Source organism: Cervus elaphus, chromosome 13 (assembly GCF_910594005.1).
Source record: "Cervus elaphus chromosome 13, mCerEla1.1, whole genome shotgun sequence".
NCBI classification, from domain to species: domain Eukaryota; kingdom Metazoa; phylum Chordata; class Mammalia; order Artiodactyla; family Cervidae; genus Cervus; species Cervus elaphus.
In genome coordinates this window covers 47,015,153-47,037,813 of record NC_057827.1, presented here as the reverse complement: position 1 = coordinate 47,037,813, position 22,661 = coordinate 47,015,153, and the positions used below count along the sequence as shown (strand labels likewise).

Here is a 22,661-nt window from a genome sequence, read left to right as displayed (position 1 = left end):
TGGCTGCATGATCTGATAAAAGCTGTGACTAAATGAAGCCTACGATTTGTATTCCCATAGCCACAAGTGTACTGGCTATTTCTCCTCCTCCAGCTTTCCTCCCCCCTTGGCTCTGGAAGGTTCATTACTTACAGTTACTGCAGAATCAATCTGAAGTGGCCAAAATCAGTGATGGAATTTATAGCATAATAAATGCCCTGCCTCACAAATGCAGTTACACATGAAAGGCTTGGGAATGTTCTTTTGAGCAATCCTTTCCATTGCAGCGTGTACTATTTTTTATCAATTTACCAGAATCATCTTAAGCATATTTTGAGAAGTATAATCCTGACAGCTACCCAGCAGATTTTCCCGGAGGCAGGTATTGTTGCAGGAAAACAATATTATTGATAAAAATCTTAGCATATTGGAGCTTGAAAGGGAAACTAAATACATCTCTTTCATTCTTCACACCAATCCTTTAGAGCTTCATTTCCTTAACCTCACCTTGCCTTCCACTTTCTCTTTGAATTTTTATTTTTATAAAAGTGTTTTAATACATCTCGAAGCACACTAATGAACTGTTGGCTTTGAGAGGCATGAAGAGCACTGAAAAGATAATGCACAGATTGGGGTATCAATGATTTTCCTTTTTTGAGAGTCTGCAGGTTCTAAGATAGTACTGGTATCTGGCCCATTTTTCTTGCTAAGTGCCCATCTTATGGATGAATCCTGTTTTACAGCATTCTGATACACAGAGGGTTGAACTTGAGCATGAAAGACTGAAAAAAAAATATCAGAAAGACAGATGGCAGGCCGTCCTCCCCAAAACTCAATTTCATATTATGCATGTGATTGCTAATAGGCAAGCACTAAAAAACAATTTTCCTAGACGGAGAGGAGCTGATAAATTGTCAACATAAAGTTAGACTGTGGTTGCTCCAGCGATCGAAAGCTCGTCTATGAGTTTGGTCTCATCAAAGTCGGCTTCTTACAACCGTTACAAAATTTATGAATGCATATGTCTATAAAGTGACTGAAAACCACCCCTAATGCATGTTTGTTTATTGTGCATCAGCTCTGTGTGGCTTTAGCACATGCAACACACACACACACACATTTTGTCCAGTTCTCTTTTCTAGCCTTTGTATCTTGTACTGAAAAAGTCAGGAACCAACTGGGGATATGATTTCCCTTTCTGTCCTGAGAGCTGACTTAAATAAAAAGCTCTCTTAAATGGCTCCTGCAGGGTTTGGGTGTGTACTCCACAGGGTTACACTAGCTTTACAGTGATAGAAGTAGATGCGTTTGAGAGCACTGATTATTCAGAGAAGAAAAAGATGTTTGAGAAAGAAAAATAAATAAAATCAAGTGGTTAAAAAGCAGCTCAGCTAATAATCTGCAACACAAAGCACCAAAGTTTCATATTATCCTTGCTAGAAAGATAAAGCCTATGCAGACACTGCAAATATAGAGAAAAAAAGATTTTGTTCTTTTTATTTTTGTTTAGTTTGTTTTTTAAAAAAGTAATTAGGTATTCAATCCAGGAATATAAAATTGTATTTTCTGGAAAGAGGGAGAGAGAGGGTGAAAATTTGCCCATACTGAAAATCCAGTAGCTGTATACTGTATTTGATTTTTAAAATATCACTTAACATATTGAATAGTTGCATGGTTATCACATTCAGATTTTATGTCATTGGCTGCTGTTCACTTGAAAACAGTTATTTAATTGCAGATGAATTGTAACTGATTTGACATGCAGAGAATTTTCTGGAACAAAAGGATTGGGTGCTCAGATAATACTGTTTATAAAAGTTGCTACAATTACTAGAAAGGCTCAATAGCTAACCAGCATTAGAAGTAAATAAGTTGAAGAACAAATAATTTTCTTTTAATAAGAAAAAAGCTATCATCCTTAAAGCCAGGGATTTTAGTAAATGGTACATATAAGGGAACCCTTAGGTTGCCTGAAATGTAGGCTTTGCTTAAATTGTGCCGAATATCCAGACATTGCCCAGAATCTAAACACCTCACAGTGTACAGACTAAGTTATTGGGTGACTGAGGTCTGTGTGAGTCTTCCTTTTCTGATTCATTTTGCAACTCAAGATTTCGATGCATAAAAATTTTAGTTTTTTTTTCCTTGAGTTACTGGTTCTTGGGAAAATCATATTTCTGCTTTCAGAATGTCTATTTATACCAGCGTCTAAGATTCAAGGCAGGTGACAGAAGGAAATCTCAGTCCTCAATACAGGGCAGAATGATGGAAGGACAAATAAATTGGGAAAACTCCAAAAGGAATTATCTAATGACATAAATCCACATGCTTATTCTCTTATCCTAGGGGCTGAGAACAGTCTTCTAGGTCTCCTTGTCAGAAGATAGTCATCATTTTCTTACAATGAAAGCAAAAATTTTGTTAGAATGAACCAATCTTAATCTTCACATTCTTGTTATCCTGAACACTGATTAGCCCTTTGGGCTGGTATTATACTAAGACTCCTTTTCCCATCTGCATTTGCTGAATTAGGTGGTTTCACTCCTGATTCCCTTGAGGACCAGATTTCTTTCTGCTCAATGCTCTTGCTGCTTTCATCTCTGTGTTGATACTATTCTCTCTGCGTAGAGTTCCTTCCCTAATACCTCTGTCAGGTTAAGTCTGTCCTTTAAGAGCTGTCTAAAAATTCTCTGTCTAAAGATTCTCTCTTTGAGAATCTCTCCTCTTCGACCAGGCATAATCATTTACAGATCTTCTTGGACTCATGATGGAGTTGCATCCTGATGGACACATCATCAGCTGAAACTATTTTAAGTAGAAAATGCGTATAATAGATGCTCTAATGAACATCAGAGCTTAGCCCAGTCTTTACCTTAAACATGCTCAGAACACTTAACATTAGCCTGCAGTTGGGCAAAATCATCTCACACAAAGTCTAGTTGTAAAGAAAGCATTGACTTACTTCACTCTGTATGACAGACTCTAGGTCCATCCACAGCTCTACAAATGACCCAATTTTATCCCTTTATGTGGCTGTGTAATATTCCATTATATATATAGTTCTTTATCGATTCATTGTTGATGGAGATTTAGGTTGCTTCCCTGTCTGGCAATTATATATTATTGCATATATGTGGAATCTAAAAAAAATTGGTACAGATGAACATATTTGCAGGGCAGGAATAGAGATGCAGATGTAGAGAATGGATATCTGGACACAGGGAGGGAAGGGGAGGGTGGGATGAATTGGGAGATTAGGATTGACATATACAGTACCGTATGTAAAACAGATAGCTAGTGGGAACATGATGTGTAGCACAGGGAGCTCAGTTTGGTGCTCTGTGATGACCTAGATGGGTGGGCGTGGGAGGCAGGTTCAAAAGGGTGGGGGGATGTATGTGTATATATAACTGATTCACTTTGCTGTACCGCAGGAACTAACACAACATCGTAAAGCAAGTATACCTCAGTTAAAAAAGATCATTAAAAACCTCATGTAATTTACTGAAAACCTGTACTGAAACTGAAAAAGAGAACGGATAGAGAATGGCTAAAGTGTATCAGCCATTAACCTCATGATCACAGGGCTGTGGCTACCCACCATCATGAGACTACTATACCATATACTGCTAGCCCAGGAAAAGATCAAAATTCAAAATTCAAAGTATGGTTTCTACTGAATGTGTATCACTCTTGCACCTTGTAAAGTTGAAAGTTCATAAGTAAAAACAGAAGTCAGGGGTTGTCTGTACTTCCTCCCAATATTCTTGAACTGATCTCTATTATCTCGGTCCTTTCTTTGTGTGCCTGCTCTGTTCTCTGGACCAAGGATTCTGTTTTATCCATCTTTGTCTTCCTAGTACCCAGTCCAATGTGTAATACGCAACAGGTACACAATCAGTATTGACTGCATGATTGAGTTAAATCAATTCCTAAATACTTGGAACAAAAGGTGATGTTGAAGAATGAAAATTATAAATTGTTCTTAGTTACAATAGACTTTTCTTTTGATTCCCCCGGTTGTTATGGATGGATAAAGCTTGTTTTTGAAAAAGTTTCCATTATGTAGATGGAAAGCTTTGGGGGAAACCACATTCTGAAACTCTGGCTGGAACAATTAAAATTAGTTATTTCATATCAGTCTGGAAGGAACTGAAGTAGATAAGCTCTAGGGTCAGCATATGCCTTGTTCAGCTTTCTTTAAAGGCATGGGGAGTAATAAAGCTTTCCATTTTATCTTCGCTGAAATAATACTGCTGAAATATCACCTCATTTTTGATGTCAGTGATGATTTCTTCTTACCTCCATGATGTCAAAAGGGAATTATTATTATTAGAATGACAGATTACTAATGATGCTGTAAAAAAAAAGAGGAAGAGCTGAAATCATTACAACCCAAACATCCAACATATCCCTTCTTGTCTGAGCCTCAACGTTTGAATAGAGTCACTTGGCAATATCACAGCTGTGTGAAAATTATTCTAAGTAGGAAGAAAATCAAGAGCAGGTGCCTATGAATTTTCACTAGCAGAGCACTAGCCTTTAAACGTTCTCAGGACTGGATGGCATAATTAGGAGGTGTGATTTCTGTATGCAGCAAGAAAAAGATTCTTTGGGGGCCAAAATGTGTCACAGGCTTTTGTGGCATCTCTACTCTGCTGATGCTCTTTCTTCCCAGGAGAACACTGGCTGGGGAGGAAGTGTGGACAAGGGGCCTCTCCAGGCTTCGGATTCTGTTGCCCTCTATGGCATCGTGATGGTTTGGTCTGTTGGTTCAGGGCTTCACTTACCCATTCATGTTGACTTCTGGGTTCTGATTCACTGTTTTTGACCTACGGGGCTGAGGGCTTGAGAACATGGAGGTATCAGGGACCACCACTTTTGTGTCCTAGAGGTAAAATCCACAGAACTTAACATTCCTCCACTGTGCCAAGGTGCTTGGGATCTGGATGCTAATGGGTCATTAGCCAAACTTTATCACTCCCCTGATCTGTCCAGTGGACAGAGAGAAAAGATACATTTCAGAGAGAAGACAGTAGTTTATTACAAAAGAACAGCTTAAGAATAAGAATGCTTTACATTTCCATGCTACTTTTCTTTGAGGAGTTTGACAATTATGATATTGTTAACACCACTCATCATTAAAGAACTCAAGGACTTTGCCTCTAGGGCTATTCCAGGCAGGTTAAAAGATGCATTTCCCTTCAACTGGAAACTTACAACCATTTCAGGCAACAATAAGCCAATTGAAAACAAAGGGAAAAAGAGATAAATTTAATAAGAACATGATATTGTGCTATATTTGGCATTAAAAGAGAGGTGAATATGTATTGTATTAAAGAGAGTAAGGAAAAGAAATTTCTCACTGCTCATGGAATAAGGCAAGAGAGTATTAATCTCAGACCACCATTCTATTTTTGCCTCAATTTAGGATCTAGATTGTTTTTGCAGAATCTAGTCTATCCATAGGACAAAGTGCAACGTCGTCTGAGCCCTCCTGAAGAATTACAAAATCCTTTCCAGACCTCCTCTCCCTTGTTGCAGTGACTTGGTTAAATGTTTGCTGGAATCTTTCTCAAACCAGCAGTGACCACGAGGCAACATGGCAGCTCTTGGTAACTGTGTGGCCTTCATTGGAATTTACTGGCAGGACTTAGCCTCTTGCTTCCCAGGAGTCAGGGGCTGCTCCTATTAGGCAGATCCTATTCCATTCCGTCCAGAGTGTCCCAGAGGAGCTTTCACCCTAATGTAGAGAGTATACTCTAGGGAGGAAGTAATCTCAACCATCAAATGACTAAAGAACACTGAAGGCAGGTCCTGTTGTTTTGTTTCCAGCCAGGAAACAGAAGCCCAGAGTTACAAGGCTGCTTGTCCAAAGTTGCAGAGCAAGTAAGCAGCAGCGTGCTGGTGATGGGATGAAATTTTCTGAATCCCCTCACCAGGTGTGCCCATTTTAAACCACTCTGTTTTCATGATTTCTACAAGGAGTCATGAGTTTGAAGGACATTTAACAAGGAGCTGTTGAGACCTGTTAAATATATTCAGAACTACCAAGTAATAATCAAGTGACTCTTGATTGTACTTCCAGAGTTTTAGACACTAGAATTGGGTATAAGTGGGATACAAGTTAAATACATGTTGATTTTTAAAAAACTGAATATGATAGCATGAAAAATATGCCATAGAATATGTCAACCATTAGTGAAACCTTTTTAAAAGAAAAACTGAAGAAAACGTCAATTTATCTTAGCAATAGGGCCTGGAAACTAAAAATTATATAATTCTATTGGATGGATATTCTCATCTCTCTTTCTCCTTTAAAGGAACTAGAATACTGACCAAAGGACTACCACCAGCAGCTCTATGCCAATAAAATGGACAACTTGGATGAAATGGACAAATTCTTAGAAAAGTATAACTTTCCAAAACTGAACCAGGAAGAAATAGAAGATCTTAACAGACCCATCACAGGCAAGGAAATCGAAACTGTAATCAAAAATCTTCCAGCAAACAAAAGCCCAGGACCAGATGGCTTCACAGCTGAATTCTACCAAAAATTTAGAGAAGAGCTAACACCTACCTTACTCAAACTCTTCCAGAAAATTGCAGAAGAAGGTAAACTTCCAAACTCATTCTATGAGGCCACCATCACCCTAATTCCAAAACCTGACAAAGATGCCACAAAAAAAGAAAACTACAGGCCAATATCACTGATGAACATAGATGCAAAAATCCTTAACAAAATTCTAGCAAACAGAATCCAACAACATATTAAAAAAATCATACACCACGACCAAGTGGGCTTTATCCCAGGAATGCAAGGATTCTTTAATATCCGCAAATCAATCAATGTAATACACCACATTAACAAATTGAAAGATAAAAACCATATGATTATCTCAATAGATGCAGAGAAAGCCTTTGACAAAATTCAACACTCATTTATGATTAAAACTCTCCAAAAAGCAGGAATAGAAGGAACATACCTCAACATAATAAAAGCTATATATGACAAACCCACAGCAAGCATCACCCTCAATGGTGAAAAATTGAAAGCATTTCCCCTGAAATCAGGAACAAGACAAGGGTGCCCACTCTCACCACTACTGTTCAACATAGTGTTGGAAGTTTTGGCCACAGCAATCAGAGCAGAAAAAGAAGTAAAAGGAATCCAGATAGGAAAAGAAGAAGTGAAACTCTCACTGTTTGCAGATGACATGATCCTCTATATAGAAAACCCTAAAGACTCTACCAGAAAATTACTAGAACCAATCAATGAATATAGTAAAGTTGCAGGATATAAAATTAACACACAGAAATCCCTTGCATTCCTATATACTAACAATGAAAAAACAGAAAGAGAAATTAAGGAAACAATACCATTCACCATTGCAACAAAAAGAATAAAATACTTAGGAGTATATCTACCTAAAGAAACAAAAGACCTATACATAGAAAACTATAAAACACTGATGAAAGAAATCAAAGAGGACACAAACAGATGGAGAAACATACCGTGTTCATGGATTGGAAGAATCAATATTGTCAAAATGGCTATTCTACCCAAAGCAATCTATAGATTCAATGCAACCCCTATCAAGCTACCAACGATATTTTTCACAGAACTAGACCAAAGAATTTCACAATTTGTATGGAAATACAAAAAACCTCGAATAGCCAAAGTAATCTTGAAAAAGAAGAATGGAACTGGAGGAATCAACCTGCCTGACTTCAGACTCTACTACAAAGCCACAGTCATCAAGACAGTGTGGTACTGGCACAAAGACAGAAATATAGACCAATGGAACAGAATAGAAAGCCCAGAGATAAATCCACGAACCTATGGACACCTTATCTTTGACAAAGGAGGCAAGGATATACAATGGAAAAAAGACAACCTCTTTAACAAGTGGTGCTGGGAAAACTGGTCAACCACTTGCAAAAGAATGAAACTAGAACACTTTCTAACACCATACACAAAAATAAACTCAAAATGGATTAAAGATCTAAATGTAAGACCAGAAACTATAAAACTCCTAGAGGAGAACATAGGCAAAACACTCTCCGACATAAATCACAGCAAGATCCTCTATGACCCACCTCCCAGAATATTGGAAATAAAAGCAAAACTAAACAAATGGGACCTAATGAAACTTAAAAGCTTTTGCACTACAAAAGAAACTATAAGTAAGGTGAAAAGAAAGCCGTCAGATTGGGAGAAAATAATAGCAAATGAAGAAACAGACAAAGGATTAATCTCAAAAATATACAAGCAACTCCTGCAGCTCAATTCCAGAAAAATAAATGACCCAATCAAAAAATGGGCCAGAGAACTAAACAGACATTTCTCCAAAGAAGACATACAGATGGCTAACAAACACATGAAAAGGTGCTCAACATCACTCATTATTAGAGAAATGCAAATCAAAACCACAATGAGGTACCATTACACACCAGTCAGGATGGCTGCTATCCAAAAGTCTACAAGCAATAAATGCTGGAGAGGCTGTGGAGAAAAGGGAACCCTCTTACACTGTTGGTGGGAATGCAAACTAGTACAGCCACTATGGAAAACAGTGTGGAGATTCCTTAAAAAACTGGAAATAGAACTGCCATATGACCCAGCAATACCACTTCTGGGCATACACACTGAGGAAACCAGATCTGAAAGAGACACATGCACCCCAATGTTCATCGCAGCACTGTTTATAATAGCCAGGACATGGAAGCAACCTAGATGCCCATCAGCAGATGAATGGATAAGGAAGCTGTGGTACATATACACCATGGAATTTTACTCAGCCGTCAAAAAGAATTCATTTGAACCAGTCCTAATGAGATGGATGAAACTGGAGCCCCTTATACAGAGTGAAGTAAGCCAGAAAGATAAAGAACATTACAGCATACTAACACATATATATGGAATTTAGAAAGATGGTAACGATAACCCTATATGCAAAACAGAAAAAGAGACACAGAAATACAGAACAGACTTTTGAACTCTGTGGGAGAAGGTGAGGGTGGGATGTTTCAAAAGAACAGCATGTATACTATCTATGGTGAAACAGATCACCAGCCCAGGTGGGATGCATGAGACAAGTGCTCCGGCCTGGTGCACTGGGAAGACCCAGAGGAATCGGGTGGAGAGGGAGATGGGAGGGGGGATCGGGATGGGGAATAAGTGTAAATCTATGGCTGATTCATATCAATGTATGACAAAACCCACTGAAATGTTGTGAAGTAATTAGCCTCCAACTAATAAAAAAATTAAAAAAAAAAAAATACTGACCAAAGAAAGGACTATGTTCTGGCCTTAATATAAATGATGTCCAATATTTATAAATTTATTTATTTTTTAATGTTTATTGAATTTCTACTGTGTGACCAGAGCTATTCTAGGAGCTTCAGTTTATATTGTGGTGGGGGAGACAAATTCTACACAGACAAATTTATGAAATTGTGTTACGTTGTAAGTGCTATGAAGAACAATAAGGCAGCAGGATAAAGCAGATGATGGAGTACAGAGGGTGTGCTTGAGCTATTTTTATAGGAGGTGGTGAGGGAAGTGACAGTTGAACAGAAATCTGCATGAAATGTAGGTGTGACCTGTGGATCTATCTGAGGACGATATATACTCCAGGGAGAATAAACGGCAGGTACAAAAACCCTCGTGAAAGTGAGGTGTAAATACTGCGATCAGTCAAATGATAACTTATATGGATTGCTTCTGTGGACCATTGCAAACAATGAGCTAAAAGTTATGTTTCCAACATGGCAACTTAGCAATATCCACTGCCCATTGATGGTTCAGATTAAACATACAGACACATACACATGTGCACACACAGTTAAAACAGCAGCCCAAAGTTTCTCTCTCTTGAATATTGCTACAGAAAGCTGAGAACTGATTATAGAGATGATTCTTTTGTTTAAATCTGAGTTCTCTTGCTCAAAGCACTTTGAGGCCATTCTTTTAGTCTGATACTGGAGGGCATCTCATCGTCTGTCATCCCCTTCCCCTCCTGCCTTCAAACTCTCCTCAGAGGGTTCCATTTATATGTATGTAGATGTTTTAAGCAAACTGGAGCCTTTGTTGGCTTACAGGAGCCTAGAAACTCCATTTATTCCAGAGATCAGCAACATCAAATTGGCCCTGCCCCTTACTTCATTTCTTGCATTAAAGGGCTATATTAGTCTTGCTATGATGCTAAATCAATAACAAAGAAAACCATTCAATCTGTGTTTCTTTTGTTAAAGGGACAGATGACGTACTTCAGTTATATTTTGTATCTTATGTTCAAATCAATATTCAGGATACTTAAGCAGGGAGAAATTTCCCAGAAATAAATGCATTTTCTATACTCAGAAGAAATTGTTTATTATTCTAGAGTGTACGTGACTTCCAGGAGACAATCTGAACTATTACTGATGAATTACTATTTTCCATGGTTGCAGGTGCATATGCAGAGGTGTAGAAGTTAAGGTTTTGGATTGTCTAGATCAACCTTTATCAAATTCATAAAATGAGTTCCATAAACATAGAACTTCACATATGGACATGAATTGTGAGCTCACCATGGACCAGGTATTGTTGTGGTACTCACTGTGACTGTCCTACCCACTTTATTTCATAATAGTCTCATGAAGGAGCTTCTATTGGCACTCTCACTTTACAGGACAGGAAACAGACACTTAAGGAAGTTAAACTATATACTTAAGGTCACGGAGCCAGGAAAGGCAGGACCAAGTTTAAATCCTTGGCTGTCTGATGTCACAGCCTATGGGCTTAGTCACTCTTCAGTAAGGTAGTTTTGAGGTAAGGAGAGTTAGAAAAGGGATGTATCTTGAAGCCCTTGAAATCTGCAGAGTTAGGTAACTTCTGCTTTGGACCCCTGGATCCAGAGATTACTTTAGGGAAACAGAAATTGTGGACCTTTGCAGCTGTTGTTGGGGCATCTCAGTACATCAGTACATCAAAGAGTGCTGAGCCTGAAAAAATGAGGAAGTGTGCTTATGTTTACTTATTAGTTCTAAAGTCTGTTTTTTTTCTCTTTCTTTTAAAAATCTTAATTGGCCAAAGCCTCATAGTAGATGATATTATAAAATCCATTAGATTGAGAATATACTTACAAAGAAATCATCATAATCTTGGAAGGGCATTCATTAGTTAAATAACCTTATATACAGAAAGGTTAATCTTTGCATCATTGACATCATTTTCAAAGTGATTGACATTTTCATTATTCTTAGCTAGCAAAGACACAGAAAACCAAACTGGAAAGATCTAGAATTACTAAAAAATGGGATGCTCCTGTTTGTCCACCTGCTTTCTAAAAGCTGTATAATGGAAAATGAACTACCTGTAAGTGAGCAGCATACCTGGACTGCAGTTACTGACATACTTAGAGTTTACAGACACTTCACAGAATGGCTAGTGATTATGCCTCTAGTTGGTAAAATAGCTAGCTGATTAGTCCCGGCAGAAATGACATATCCCAAGCTAGAACTTCTGTCATGCCTTGGTAATGGGAAGTAAATTCTTTGAGATCAGAAACAATGTCAGTTATATTTAAAATGACACTGGAAACCACGTTGTAATGGACCATTGTGCAGAGGTGAGCAGGGACTAAGACGAGATAATAGGATTTTAAAAATTTGATTTTATTGGTTCTCTCCTCTATTTGCATTTTTCATCAGGATAACCTCTGCCTATAAGTTCTACTCTGGAAGTTTTTTCTCCTTCAATTTATTCTGGGTGTCTGGGTTGATTGAAAGGCAATATATGCGTAGTCTTAGAAAGGCTGAATGGGTTGACAGAATTTTTGGTCTTCCCTGAAAATTCATCTATTGATTTGACAAGACAGTTACATTTTGTGAAGCTTGGAATACCATAGTCGTCATTTCAAGACAACACAGAGCTGAAGCGAGGCTTCAGGGGAAGCACTGATATGTCCGGACACCTGGAGTGTTTCTCAGTCTCAGATAGGAAGAAACACCCAGATGGTATCTAGTCTGTTCACACTTATCTAGGAGGAGAGACTCCTACATGATGAATTTCATGTATGTTTTTAGAAATCTCCAGAGAAGGACCCCACTGTCCCCTACATTAGTGCTGGGTGTGCATGTGTGTGTGTGTGTGTGCTAATTCGCTTCAGTCGTATTTAACTCTTCATGACTGTATGGACAGTCACCCCTCTGTCCGTGAGTTTGTCCAGGCTAGAATACTGGAGTGGGTTGCCATTTCCTCTGCCAGGGGATCTTCCCGACCCAGGGATCAAACTTGAGTCTCTTATGTCTCCTGTGTTGGTAGGTGGGTTCTTTACTGTTAGTCCCACCTGGGAAGTCCAGTGCTGGGCGTACCTCCAAGCTGAACTTCTCTTGGTACAATTAAAACTCATTGCAACCAATTAGTCTCTTGGGCAAAGAAAGAACCAGTCTTCCCATAACAACACTTAACATGTTTTTAAGCAATCTTTAACAAATCACTGAGTTGTAGCAGAAGGCAGGTTATTATTGAATACTGTTATACTTTTCAGAGAGACAGAGCCTCAAAATGTTAATATCCAGAAAAAAAGCCTTGAAAGATGATTTAATAGAAAGAAAATGGTGATCAACAGATGCTAATATGAAGTGATGATGAATAAATGAAGTAAAGATGACTCTGTGTTTTCTAAAAGGAATTCTCAGCTGATGGCTCAAGGGAACGCTATAGATGTGGTACATTCTGATTTTCAGAAGGTGCGCTGGTAAAGAGTAATGATATCCTAGTAGGCAAGATGGAGAAGGTGAGCCAGATCATGGTATAATCATCTGGGTGCATAGCTGATCGAATGGTCACATCTAAAAGACACTGATGTCAATTAGCAGGTTCTCTAGTGGTATGTTATAGGACTCACGACTATCAACATTTTCACTGCTATTTCAGAAAAAAGAGAGCATGCAATTCTAGTCAGCTGACATGTACTGAATGGCAATTACATGCAGCATCCTGTGCTGGGTGCTGAGGGAAGAAAGCAGAATAAGCAAGCACCCAGTATCTACCACAGTATATGGGGATGAAGAAGGAATGTGAAGTGAGAGGATCTGGATATTTCTCTCCGTTTTGCCATTTACCATTCACATGTCTCTAGACAAGTCAATTCATACTTCTATGGCTCAGTTTTTAACCTGTCTTCAAAAATTTGAAAGAGATAATTACCAAACATTGTGAGGTTCACATGAGGTTATATGAAAGTGCTTTATAAAATGGAGAGAAGATAGCAGAACCTGTGTTATCTCGTTTGATCTGTAGGAAGATTCTTTGGGTTATATGCTATTAAGAGTTTTATCTTGCAGGTGAGAAAACTGAGGCACAGAGAGCTTTAGTAAAAACTAAAAATGCTATCTTAGCACAGAGGAGAAGGGACAGGTGTATGGGGAGAAATGCAAAAATAAGTGATATTTGAGTGGTGCCATATTGGTTCAGTAAGAGTTTTCCAGGTGGAAGTGTGGCAGAAAGGCATTTTTAGGGGAAAAATAATATGGTCAAAAGGATAGCAGTGTGAGTATGCAAATGTATTTCAAGAAAGATGATTGGACTGATTTTATTAGAGCATTAGTATTAGGAGTTCTAAGAAAGAACGATGAAGATGGTGGTGGGCAAGGATCAGCTTCTTGAATATGTTGGCACTGTGAATTATTGAAGACTTAGGAGTAGAGAAGTAAATGATAACTGAGACTTTGGGAAGATATTCCATAGAGCGGAGTTCAGGATAGATTGGAGAAGTAAATTTTCTGGGAGGTAATTTGGGGGTTTCTCATGACAGATCTAGAAAAAAGGCATTAAATTGGAGGAATGGCAATAGGAGCAGGTGGATTCAACCAGTTTTGGCAGCACATTAAAGTGGCAGGTGATCCAGAGGGAGGGGTTGATAGCTTAGAATTATAGACTTGGTTTAATAAGACTTAAATGAAGAACTAAAATTCCAGATGATTGAAAGAGTAATAATTCCTTTCTAGTTTGCTATCATCTTGAGTCTTGTCAGTATACGCATTCAATCAGGAATATGTTTGCATATGAAAAGCCTTCAATTCCAAAATTGACCTAGCTTGACATTGAAAATCCTGGCGACACGACTCTGTTGCACACTAAAGTGAACAGGAAACAAAAGAGGACCATGTGCCACAGAAAATAATTCTCAACTACAGATAGAATCTTTTAATAGTCAGTATTATGCTTATACAAATATTTTCTGAGAAGTACTTTTTCAGAAGATTATCTCTGTGTGCATGTGGGGGTCAGAATGGAAGTCTTCCCTTTGTCATTCTGTAATCTAGGAGATGATGTCTTTTGTCACAGAACTTCAGTACGTATTATTAACACTAAATGGGCAGAAGGGAGTGAGAAATGAGGAGGCAGGAGATGACTATTATAATATTGGTGAAACATGTTCTGGAAGATGCACTAACTTGATTTCTTAATAAGTATCAAAGATTAATCACATTAAATAGCGTTTTGTAACCTGAAATCACTGGATACACTTCAGTGATTCAAGAACTTCCTGATGCAAAATACATTTACCTTGGGAGAGGTGCTACAGATTTCATCAAATCCTTAAAGGCATCTAGTGCTAAGTCGCTTCAGTTATGTCTGACGCTTTGCAACCCCATGGACTGTAACCCGCTAGGCTCCTCTGTCCATGGGACTCTCCAGGCAAAAATACTGGAGTGCGTTGCTATGCCCTCCTCCATGGGATCTCCACAACCCAGGGATCGAACCCACATCTCTTATGTCTCCTGCATTGGCAGGTCGATTCTTTATACCACTAGCGCCACCTGGGAAGCCCCTATGGGCATCTATGACACCCCAAATAAAACAAATCACTGGTAAATTATGGAAGGGCCTTATTCTACAGAACAGATACAACAATGAATTTTTAAAAATGAACAGGAGAAGTTTCTAACTTAAAAGATGTCCATGTTTATAGGTTTAGAATAGACAAAAAGAATTTCCTGTAGCTAATTCAGTTCAGCTCAGTTCAGTTGCTCAGTTGTGTCTGACTCTTTGCGACCCGATGAATCACAGCACGCCAGGTCTCCCTGTCCATCACACTCCTGGAGTTTACTCAAACTCATGCCCATTGAGTCGGTGATGCCATCCAGCCATCTCATCCTCTGTCACCCCCTTCTCCTCCTGCCCCCAATCCCTCCCAGCATCAAGGTCTTTTCCAATGAGTCAACTCTTTGCATGAGGTGGCCAAAGTACTGCAGTTTCAGCTTTAGCATCAGTCCTTCCAATGAACACCCAGGACTGATCTCCTTTAGGATGGACTGGTTGGATCTCCTTGCGGTCAAAGGGACTCTCAAGAGTCTTCTCCAACAGCACCCTCTAAATTTTTGCTTTTGTTACTTCATGTTTAGATATTGATAAAAGATTCTTAAAGCTGAATTATTTCAGCAGGCTGAATAAACTAGTGAACCTACAAAGTATTTTTCTCTATTATTATTTATACTTTGACTCTTTAGACCATAACAAGGCTGGATAGATTTCAGGAATTGTTTGGCTTAACACGTAGCTACAGGCAAATTCATAGCCAAGTTATTCCAGATGGGGGAACTGCTTATGTTTAAGTATCTGGAGCTCTCCCATCCCCTGTTAGTAATGTTTGTGTGTGTCAGAGGGGGAACTCCTGAATTTGAGGATTTTCAAGGAGTCATTCTCAGCACAGTATTAATGTAACAGAGATTCTCTATCTGCCTGTGTTTCCCAGACCAGGATGTTCCACCACGCCCTGAGAGGTAGGACATCATCATGTATGTGGATAAATACTCTAGAAATGACAGTGCTGCTGGTGGGCATTTAAGAATAGAGTATAAAATGGAATGGTCCCATCCAAGGGACAGGAGGTAAGGAGGCAACCCCATGAATCCTTCCTTCTCTCATTTCCCTGATTACATTATCTCCTTTTGCCCTACTGTGCTATACCTAGGAAGTTCCCCCAGACCTAGACCTACTCAAGAAGGTAGAATATTGATGCACTGCAACTGAAAGGAGAGGCCCATTATGTGAAGATACGTGGCCAACAATGAGACTTAAACAACAAGGAAGCCCCCAAGGCTTAGAAAGTGGCTGGTCTAGATGGTGCCTCAGATGATAAAGAATCCATCTGCAATGCGGGAGACCTGGGTTCGATCCCTGGGTGGGGAAGATCCCCTGGAGAAGGAATGGTTACCCACTCTAGTATTCTTGCCTAGAGAATTCTGTAGACAGAGGAGCCTGGCAGGCTACAGTCCATGGGGTCGCAAAGAGTTGGACATGACTGAGTAACACTTTCACGCCATCGGATAACACAGCAAATGGAGACAGAGACAAGGAGTGTCAGCTCACAGCAGGGAAACTTCATTGGAGGGGAGAGGGCAACTTCTCTGAGGCCTGGGGTGTGGAAGCAACTCCAATTTATATACCACTGTCAACCTGGCTTAGCAGATACAGGTTGGCACTTCTTTGGCTAGAATTCTTGACCATGGCTATATGAGTGGGTATCATATACTCTAGAAAGAAAGGTAATTCTCTGTAAACTGGTGCTGTGGAATCTGTTGAGATACCAAGGAAAGGTCTTAATCAAGCAAGAGGTTTTTCTTTTAAAAATGTACATTTATTTGTCCTTCGTTGAGGTCCATTTTGTGCCGAACCCTTCTTTGGACTTAATATGTTAAGCACTGAAACGGACCAGTGAACAGACAGGGCTCTGGAGCCTAAATTCACGGATCAATCCTGACTCCTTAGGAGCTACTTAAGATCTATAAGAATGAATATGGGCAAAGTATTGAAGCTCTGGAAGTCTCAGCTTCACCACCTGCAAAATAGGTGTAGTAAGCGAACGTAAACTTTTAACAATGCCTGGCACAGAGGAAGTTTTTACATGAAGTTGTGGGGATTAGGTAAAATCAGTATAAAATGGCACGGTCCCTGCCAGTCTTCAGTAAGTGGTGCTTCTGTTACCATTATTACTGTCAGGGATAGCAATGATGACGCTGAAAAGTTACAGAGAAAGTCAGAACAGCCCATGTGCCAAGGTCATAGGAAAAAATGGAGGAAAATGTAGTGACCCGCACTGAACAAGGCTTAACATCTTGAATCCTTAACTAAGGGGAAAGAAATAAGCAAACAATGGTAATAAATTAGGGAGAATATTGGGAGTATGGAGAAATTATCATCGCTGTTTCTTTTTATTTGTGTTTATTGTGTGGTGGTGGGGGTGATTACCAGTTTTATTTGAATGTTTTATAAGCTGTTAGATTTATTTACTGAGAATGAACAGATAAATAGGGATGTTATTCAGCTGTGTCATGTCACGGCTTCTCATCAGCTCTTCCACTCACTTCCAGACAAGGTTAATTAATGAGGGAAGTTCGCTGTGGAGGAGGAGGGGGAGAGCTGGATCTGCTGGGTGATTCATCTTTTTGGGGGAGCAGTGGATGAAGCAACTCTCAAGTGAGCAGTGCTGGGGAGGGAAGTCAGCACTGGATGGAGGCTCGCAGGATATGTTGAGAAAGATGGTACTGTCAGAGGACTGTGATCACTTTAACATGATATAATTCATCTTTTTTATTTTTGTCAATTATGAAAATATGTTAACACGTTTACAGGGGACTTGGAAAATACAGAACAAAGTTACATGTAGTTCCACTGTGTTTTACAGTTGTTATAAGTCGATAAACTAAGATTTTTAGTTGGCGTTTCACTATAAAACTCTCAGAAATTAATAAAAGGAAGGTACAGAGCAGTAGAAGATTAGAGTAAACCTGAAAAGCATTATCAACCAGTTTGACACAATTAAGATTTACACAATTTTCACACAATAGTAGGATACAAGTTCCCATAGACTATAAACTAGGAGACCCTGGAACATAGTCAGAGACCTAAGACCAGGTGCAGAAGTTTCATGGTCTAAAAGTATTGAAATCATACAGAGTCTGTTCTCTTATTACTGTGGAATTATGTTAGAGATCAATATCAAAAGATATTAGAAAATAACCCACATATTTTCAAGTGCAGTGTGACATTTGCCAGGAGAGATCTTTGACTATGATCACTTTAACATGATATAATTTGATAGAAACTGGAACAGCTTCTAAATCTCTTCTAATCCTGGATGTTCAAGGTTGCACTTTTTAATATGCTGTTTCCCTTCTTAGAGCAACGTGTCTTAATCCTAAACCAGAGGAGCTCCAGAAACATTCTTCTATGTATGTTTTCATGGAGGGCTCTTTTCATTCACTTCTCATAGGTGACATGTCACTCAGGGAGACCTTCAGTGAGCCTGTCGAACGTGGTCCCCATCAGCCACTCCCTCATATTACCTTGCTTTACTCTTTGCCTAAAAGAGTGTGGCCTTGTGGCTAAGTGCAGGGGATGTAGAGCCAGGCTGCCAGAGTTAAAACCCCAGCCTTGTCCCTCCCAGTGTGTGACCTTGGGTGTGTAATTAACCTCTTGAGGTTTAGTTTCTTCATCTGTAAAATGGAAGCGATGAAAATACTTTCTTCTTGGACAGTCACAAAGACATACAAACTGTCTCACACTCAGCATACTGTAGTGAGCACAAATGTTAGCTACTATTTTAGCCTTCACTGCTTTTTGCAATCATTTTATTTATTTACTTATGGTGGTCTTTTTCCTTGCTGCTTGTTAGCAGTTACCAGAGACTTTCTGTTGTTCAGTGCTGAGTTTAGGATCTCAGATAGGCTCCACAAATATATTTATGTATTTGTCAAAATAATGAATGATATTCTATCAGTATTTAAGAAATTTCAGATCATGTAGCAAAACAGCTGCCTGAGCTGCCCGAATGACAGGACAGACCAACAGAACCCAAGCTGCTGTTTCTTGCCTGGACTGAAGCTCAAACTATTTCTCTGTGTTGTTATTATTTTTACCATACCTCCCACTTTGTGGCAAAGCTAAGATGCTGCAAAGTTTTATAATCTCTAGTTTGTTGTATGAAAGTAATAATAATTTTCTGTTGGTTTTCAAACAAGTTATCTAATGATACTGAATTATACTAGATATTGCTTTCACAAAATACACCTCACCCCTTCCACCCTTCTTTCCTTCTGGGATATGCCTGCTACAAACCAGTACAAACTGGGAAAGATGAAGAACTGACACGGAGAAAAGTTGGAATACCAATAATGCATCTTTCTAGCATTAACATGACAATAATTGCTACATCTAATAGTTTGCTTATAGAATTTCAAACTGGCTGAGACTACACAGTTAACAACTAATAAATGTATAGTGTTTCAGTGAGGCAGGAAAATACAAAATTGGATAAGATAGTCTGTTTTCTGTCCTCCGACTTACCCCTTTATCACAGGACCACAAATTGCTCTGTAGGTGGAGCTAATGCACCCGGTGCTGCCCAAGTACCTACCTCTCCCTTGCCTCGATCCCTGGTAAAAATTAAGGGTGTTCCCAATGTGCTCTTTGGGCTGTGGGACAGCCCATCTAAAGATTGTCCCTAGAAAGACCTGCTTTGCCCCTGCTTTATTTTTTTAGAGAAGAATTAATATCAAAGAAAATGTCTGATTCTGACTTTTCTGTTGCTGCTCCTGTCCTGATGACTTATATAAGGTTTTCAAAGCCTGATGAGAATGAGTGTTACTATCCCTGGCAAGGCTAGAACAATGACCCACAAGAACTGGGCTACCGGAAGCTCTAGACTCTCCAATGGGAAGAGGTCACACTGGCGACAGCCACAGTGCATTCCATTTGTTTGCCATCCTCCTATAATGAATACTGTTTGAGAGACTGGTTAGCATGTTGTAAAATTGATAAGATTCAGGTTGCCAAAGGCATTTCATGAATTTCATAGGTCTTAATTTATGTTGCTATGGTAACTGAAATGTTGGAATTTCCCAAGATTAGAGCTTTTATATTCTTAACTTTAGAATGGTAAAATAATGTAGATTATGACTCTGGACTTGGTGTTTGCTCTTGCGTGAAACATATTTTCTGTATGTGGAGTGTCCTATCTATGCTAAGGTGTGAATGAATGTTCAGCCACTGTAATTTCAAAATTAGGATTTCTGACATCCAACCTGATTTTCTTATCTACATGTATGAATCTTGATGGCCAAGATGTTTTTTTTTTTTTTCAAATGGACAGTCTTTCTCTAAAGAGAAAGAGGGGATTGGAAGGGGGAGGTGGGAGAAGTAGAATTTTTATAGTAGTAGTTCTAGAATAGTCATCTTAAGGACTGACGTGAATTTGGCTCACCTTCTCCATCAAAGTGAATTTCTAGCATGTGCTGAGCACTTGATGCATTATTAACACGTGTTTTAAGAAAAGACACTCTGTTGAAGCATTTAGTGAGCCAGAACTGTCTGAAGTGAGAACGTGAGATATAATGAGTCCCCTGCCTTGAGACAGGAAGATAACGAAGAACCCTGTGTGCTGCTCAGAATCACATGTATTGATCATGTGGACCCGCAGCAGCTGGGACATGCAAGGCAAATGACCTAGGATGGACCCGAGACAGGAGTCTCACCCCTGCTGGAACCCAGCTTACCTTATATCCTGATGATTTGATGTGCACGCCGCGTTTGGTCAGAGTAGATTTCATTCGGATGAAAAAGGAACGCTCAAGGGTGTTGTCAGTGGTGAGCAGACTGGGGCTGGTTGATTCCACTGAAGAATATAAAAATACATACACATGATTTAGATCTCTACACAGCTCCTTTCAGCTACTGCTCAGGTGCAATCCTTGAGTTCACTAAAAATAAATGACTGATGGGTGCTAAGAGTGTAGTAATCAATTTATCTCATTTAGAAAATGTTTACTTTGCAGAAAATAAAAAGGGAGAATTAATGTATCCCAAGAAACTCCATTCTGGTTTCGAGCAAGAGCTTTTCAGGTCTTTTTAGGTTTCAGCAGCCATCCAAGTGGGATCTGATAGTAATTGTAGTGTATCATGAGGCTTGGCTGGTGCACACGGAGAGAACAGTCACAAAAAAGAAGGACCCCAGAGATTTATGGGATCAACCAAGACTCAGGTGGAGATGCTTCTGATCAGAGTCAGGACGACTTGCTTTTTGTTCTCCCTGCAAATCCCTTCTTGGATCAGTTGCTTGCTGGGGAGTTCTGAGCATGATGACACCATCAAGATTGGGGCAGCCATACCCTGACCAGTGTCCTTGCCCTTCTGAGTTATTTTCCTTCATTATGGGGAATAAGAAGCCTAACGTTTTCTCAACCGACTGGAGATAGAGGGCTGAGAATGGGCTATATGGATAAAAACAAAAATGACTCCCAAGATCAGCTTGCTCTTGCTGTCACTAGTGGCAGCTTATCCCCAGCCTAGAATAGAAAACATCCTCTGTGTTTCTACCTCTTTGCTTCTGAGAAAATCATAGTTTCTTCTCTTAAGACAGCTCCTCTTTCCCTTTCAATGTATTTAAGATTAAGCAGAGTATGTTTTGACTTATAAAACTTAAAATGGGAAAAAAAAAACTCAAAATGGTAGTTTTCATTTTTGCTGATCTAAAACCACCTTTATGCAGGTCAGGAGGCAATGCAAATCTATTTTCTTTAGAAATAAGCTTCTATGGTATTTTACACATTTAAGTATTTTCCTGAAGAGAAGTTAACTTGGGGGTTTTAAAGCCTAAAAAGACTCTAATTTTACTCTTCTAAAATATACTTTAAAGTTTTTCTTATTATTCTAAAGTTAAAAAAAATTTCAACAACAAAACATTTTGAGCAGCTCTATAAGAACACTAATTTTCTCTAGGATGAAGATCAAGAAATATGTGTAATAAAGAGATTTAAGAATTAAGTACGTGAGAAAATAGCTATTAAAAAACAAAGAAAAAATAGGCAAAACAAGCTTTTCAATTTCAAATTATGAAACATATTCCATATATTTCTAAGGGGAAGAAACATCTATTTTTTAATATTAAACTTGATGCTCTGATGAAAGAAGAGTGAGATAATAAGAGAAGCCTTACTATTTGTGGTTGGGGGCTTGTATCATTCTTGCCTTCACCTGACTATATTTTCCTATATTTATGGCATTTCTATTCTGGGGTGATGGAACCAGTGACAAGTGTCCCTTCTTATGTGTCTCTCTCAAGATTTTCTTCTTTTTTTTTGTCTTAGCACGGATCTGATGTCATTTTAAATGTACAGCTTTTTATCACTCGAGGGAAAAGCAGAGCCATGTTATATTTAGTACTTTCATTTCTTCTGATTAAATATGAATTACTATGAAATTTTTCTCATCATCTAACACGCCATAATACGCCAACAGCTTTTTAATACACTATATAAGCACAAACTTCTGCTCTAAGAGTTTAATTTGCCCCTCTAATCCAATCACATCAACCTTATTTCTCTTATCAGAGATTCCCATTTTGAATTAAATGAGCTCATTAGTTTTAATCAAAAGCAGAGAGATCAAAACTTAAACGTAAATGCTTTAGATCAGAACTGTCAGTCAGCCGTGCAGTTCTATTTTACTAAAACACAAGATCAGAGACCCTTAGAACCAATTTTTCTCGTAAGGGATGCCGAGAGCTTGAAGATGCTATATCCACCCCCCCTCCCTTTTTTCCTTCCTCCCAAGGACAGATTATACATTTAAGGTTAGACTTAATTTATAGCAGTTTTTCACCCTGGTGGAAATGGAAAAGTATGCCAAT

The 22,661-nt window shown here is 38.9% G+C and overlaps 1 protein-coding gene across 17 annotated transcripts in view; it reads right to left on the bottom strand.

Annotated features, from left to right (window-relative positions):
- NPAS3 (neuronal PAS domain protein 3) overlaps window positions 1-22,661 on the bottom strand; it is a 930,536-nt gene that overhangs the window by 51,807 nt on the left and 856,068 nt on the right. For all 17 annotated transcript variants that reach the window (XM_043921657.1, XM_043921658.1, XM_043921659.1 and 14 more), the window contains one exon: window positions 20,530-20,648. In XM_043921657.1, coding sequence (XP_043777592.1) covers window positions 20,530-20,648 — 119 coding nt within the window. The remainder of the gene's footprint in view (window positions 1-20,529; window positions 20,649-22,661) is intronic.